We start from the raw sequence: 4,815 nt of genomic DNA, 5'->3' as shown, positions 1-4,815 counted from the left end.
GTTACTGGTGCAATATCTCCATTTGAAAATCCATGGAACTTTGTATTTTGTCATGAATAACAAAAGAGTTGAAAATTGACTGGTGTGGCTGTTGACTGGATACAAAGTTGAAAAGTAATTGACTTGATCCATGAGTTCTAATGGTAAGATGTCAGGAATGGCTCCATTTTGGTTCCACCATCCAGAGAACCAGGATGGGATTACTGACTTGAATTTGTGGTCAAATGAAAAGAACCAGGAGTGAGTAAATGACTCATTTTCATGAAGAATGACTTTGAACCAGGAATCAATATAATCATAATAATTATATTGAATTGTATGATTGGGGAGATCTCTGAACAAAGAAGGGTGTCCCCATTCATCCAGGCTGACTATATTATGAATATATAGGGAGTGATAAATAACTTTGTTTGGATTGACTCTGTCGGTAATGGGTTTTATTACAATTGAATTGTGGTGGAGAAGAATATCTTTGTAGAAAGAAAGGGTTTTACTGGGGTGAGCAGGGATGAAATGCCATCCAAGAGGGAAAAAAGACTTGACTAGTTCAATTGGGTTGTGAATGTTTGTGGACTGGTTCAATGGAAAATAGGTTTGTGCTGACTGGTTTGAGGACATACTCAGTTGTTTTTGCTGGGTAAGGCATTCTTGGTTGACTATGTTGAATTGATTGGGTTGAACAAAAGGGATCAGCTGGTTGACTAGACAAAGAGGTGAATGCGAGTGCAGAACTGTAGCTAGTCTTGGGGATTTGCCCAAGGACTTGATACCTGTTTCCACAGTTGGCTGGAGGAAGTGCAAGCTGGTTTTTTGGAGCTTGGGTTGGTTTCTTACTTTTCTCTGCGCTTTTCTCTGCCTTGGCTGGGCTGTAGTTCTGCTTCTGTAAATGCTGCTAGTTTTAAATAGCTGGAAAGTACTGTGGATGAATAAGAATTCTCTATACTAGATGCTACTGGAAAAAACGATTTTTTAATAGCTGGAAAGTACTTTTGATGAATGAGAAACTGTTATGACTTGCTAAATAAAAATTCTCTAGTTAGAAAATCAGGGATAGAGTTTTGATCTCCTTTAATGTACTCAATATCAAAGTCGAAAATACTCAAAATTGACTGCCATCTGGCAAAGATTTGTTTACTAGCTATATTTTTAACATCTTTTTCTAAAACATATTTTGCACTTTTGCAATCAATTCTGACTAAAAACTTTTAGTTTAATATATCATCCTGAAATTTTGAAATACATAATACTAATGCTAAAATATCTTTTTTAATAGTGCTATAATTGCGTTGTGCTTTATTCCAAAGGCCAGAGTGAAAACGAACAATTTGTTCAGGAGAATTGGAATTGACTTTTTGGAGGAGTATGCCACCATAACCAATATCGGAGGCATCAGTTTGAATAATTTTGAAAGAATTGACTGTAGGAATACCTAGACATGGTAATGTCTTGACATATTTTTTGACTTGCTGGACTATAAAAGTATGTAGAGGTGACCAAGGAGAGGGATTGTCTTTTAATCTTTCAAACAGGGGTTGACATGTTTTCCTAAGATCTTTATAAAATTCTGCTATATAATTTAATGATCCTAAAAATCTTTGCAATTGATTTTTGTCAGTAATTTTATCAGGAAATTTATCAGCAAATTGAATTGCTCTATTTATTAGTACTATGGTTGATTGGTGAATATCATATCCTAAAAATCTTATCTTTGTCTGAAATAATTTAATTTTGGGAGCTGAGATGACTAATCCATTATGTTTGATAATTTCAATAAACGATTTTAAATGTTTCCAATGTTCATCAATTGAATTTGAAAAGATGAGGACATCATCTATGTAGACTATAATAAAATGACTAAATGGATTAAATATTTCATTCATTATGTTCTGAAATTCACTAGGAGCATTTTTTAATCCAAAAGGCATCACATTCCATTCGTAATGTCCAAATGGGGTAGTGTGCCTAATGCGGTTCCTCCTAGACCCATTAGTAATACGATTGAACAAATAGTTCAAGATAATGATGGCACTGTTTTCCTAAATTTTAGAAACTCTCAGGCCGGAAGTTATACGAGAAGTTTGTGTTCTCGAAATAATCAAACTCCTTATAAAGTGAGCATCCCAAGTACTAGTCGACACTCGACATCGGAAATTCCAGAGTCACACCATCCTTTGGAGGATGAGAATTTGATTGGGATAAGATTATCCCAAAACCAAATACCTCATGGAGTTTATACTCAGCAGAATAATACAGTAGAATCGCCTACTGCTTGTGAAATGGCATTTTCAATGAATAATGGTAATAGGGCCTGAACTTAGAAAGGAGATTAATGCAGAATTTCAACTCCCAAAATATCAAGAGTTTAGGAGTTGGTATTTCACTAAATATGATGACGGTCGATTTCAAAAATTCAAAAATGAATTTTATGATTGGCTTGAACGCCAACAAAAAATTATACCCTTCACTCAATGGTTTTATGGAAGGTATTGGACAGAATTTGATAGGTCCATAAATGTTATACAGGATTATCATAGGAATTGGAGGTCTATGTCGGGAACTGTGATTCGCGCAGTCCATCCGCCAACAATACCTTTGTCCATTGAGGGCAATTCTGAGACTGATCCACCTTTGGAAACTGCTGATTTTGTCAAACAACAAAGTACAGATCCAAATGGTAAAGTTTATAAGCAGAATAATCATACTAATGCTTGTCTTAATACCATTGGAGATAATTGGTTAGAATGGAAGAGCAAATAGCTCAAACAAGAGAAGATATTAGACTTATAAGTCCCAAGACGGAAAATAGAGAGGATGAGATTTCACCATCCAATATTCGGCCACCATTACCAATAACTGGGTTTAATCTCACAGACCCTAATAAAAATTATGATTTACTAAAAGAATTACAAAAGAGATTTAAGGGATTAACCTTCAATGCTCTTTCTGAGGACCACGACCAGGAGATGTCTCCACAAGAAGTGGTAGAATTAGAAAATTCTTTTCTTCAGTCTCAACATGAGACTATTAATAAAATTCAATATCCCAAAAATTTTCCTTATAGTGGAGCTGATAGATACTATTATCCTAGGCCTACTCCATAAGATATGCTTTATGAAGAATCTGGTTTTCAAAAACAGATGTCTTATAGTGGTAGGACTATCTATGAATGGAACATAGATGGCATGACTGAATATCAAATTTTTGGAGTTGCACATCAAATGATGATGTATAGCACAATATGCACTAATAATAAAAATGAGGATAAGGAAGTCGCCGGTTGGATCACAGTTGGATTCACTGGTATGCTTAAAGGTTGGTGGGATAATATTTTAACCACAAACCAAAGACAAGAAATTTTGAATGCAGTAAAAACTACTGAGACTGGCACAATAAAGCAAGATGCAGTTTATACTCTTGTCCAGTCAATTATTTTACATTTTGTTGGTCATTGGGATAACCAACGAGAAAGAAGTAGAGAGCTACTTCAAAATTTGAAATGTCCAACGTTAACTCATTTTCGTTGGTATAAAGATGTGTTTCTTGCCAAGGTTATGCAGAGAATTGATGCTAATAGTGAGCATTGGAAGTCAAAATTTGTTGATGGTTTACCTTATTTCTTTGCTGAGAAAATTAGGAAGAAATTGCGAGACCAAAATAATGGTCTAACTATTGATTACAATAGATACACTTATGGCCAGCTTATAGCCATAATCATCCAGGAAGGATTGACTTTATGTAATGACATAAAGTTGCATAATCAATTGAAAAAACAGAACCTAACTGGAAAACAGGAGTTAGGACAGTTTTGTGACCAATTTGGTTATGATGTACCCCAGTATTCGAAACCTCAAAAGAATAAGAATAGTAATAAGGCTACTCGAAAATCTTCTAAGAAGAAATATGGGAAAAAGAAACATAAGGATAGGGATGAGCAATCAAGCTCAAAAAATCCTAAGAATACTGCTAGAAAGCAGAAAAATAAAAAAGGAGAAAAGGAGGTCTCTGCCAAATGTTTTAAATGTGGCAGATTAGGTCATTATGCAAATAAATGCAAGACTAAAAAGAAATTAGAAGAACTTCAATTAGATGAAGGGTTAAAGCAGACCCTTTACAAGCTTTTAATTGATTCTAGTGATTCTGATTCAGAAGATCAAATTAATGATCTCCCCGAAAATGAAGATACCTCTTCTACTTTAGAAGAGGAAGAAATCACTAATGATTGCAATTGCAATAATATGGAATGCTCAACTTCTGATGATTATTAGAAGGCAATAGTGGAAATGAATGGTCTCAGTGTGAATGTTCTCACTGAGAAACAGCAGGGTCTTTTAGAGGTTATTGATCAAATTGATGATCCCCAACTTAAGATGAGGGTAATAGAAACTTGTATATCTTCAATGAAAGAAGAAGAGGAAGAAAAACGCCAGCTTCCTAATGAAAATTATAGTTTGAAAATTATTCTTGATCGATTAGAACAGGTGGATAATTTTAAACCTGTTACAATTCCTGACCTGAAGAGTGAAATTAATACTCTGAAAGCCGAGATTCGATCGTTGAAAACTTTCCAGAGCAAAGCTGCTCAAGAATTTTATGATATAAAGACAAGATTAGTTGTCTTAGAAAATAAAGGCGAATCAAGCAAGGTTGATGATTTGGCCTATTTAAATTCTATTAACAAAGTGGTTTACCAAAAATGGCATATTAAGGTTAATTTGGTAATCCATAAGGAATACACTATCAATAACATTATTGCTTTGGTTGATAGTGGAGCGGACATGAATTGTATTCAAGAAGGGATTGTTCCAACCCAATATT

The 4,815-nt window shown here is 34.5% G+C and overlaps 1 protein-coding gene across 1 annotated transcript; it reads left to right on the top strand.

The window, feature by feature from the left end:
* The first annotated feature begins 3,224 nt into the window (after positions 1-3,224).
* Positions 3,225-4,265, top strand: LOC131299598 (uncharacterized). The gene has a single exon (XM_058325184.1). It carries the CDS (start codon positions 3,225-3,227, stop codon positions 4,263-4,265), a length of 1,041 nt encoding a protein of 346 aa, XP_058181167.1.
* The last annotated feature ends 550 nt before the right edge of the window (positions 4,266-4,815 follow it).

The sequence above is a fragment of the Rhododendron vialii genome, chromosome 9a (assembly GCF_030253575.1).
Source record: "Rhododendron vialii isolate Sample 1 chromosome 9a, ASM3025357v1".
In the NCBI taxonomy this organism is placed as follows: domain Eukaryota; kingdom Viridiplantae; phylum Streptophyta; class Magnoliopsida; order Ericales; family Ericaceae; genus Rhododendron; species Rhododendron vialii.
The sequence above is the reverse complement of the archived record's forward strand: the minus strand, read 5'-3'. Positions and strand labels throughout refer to the sequence as shown.

Coding starts and splice junctions, on each gene's coding strand:
- LOC131299598 (XM_058325184.1), top strand. CDS start 3,225: ATGTATAGCACAATATGCACTAATAATAAAAATGAGGATAAGGAAGTC.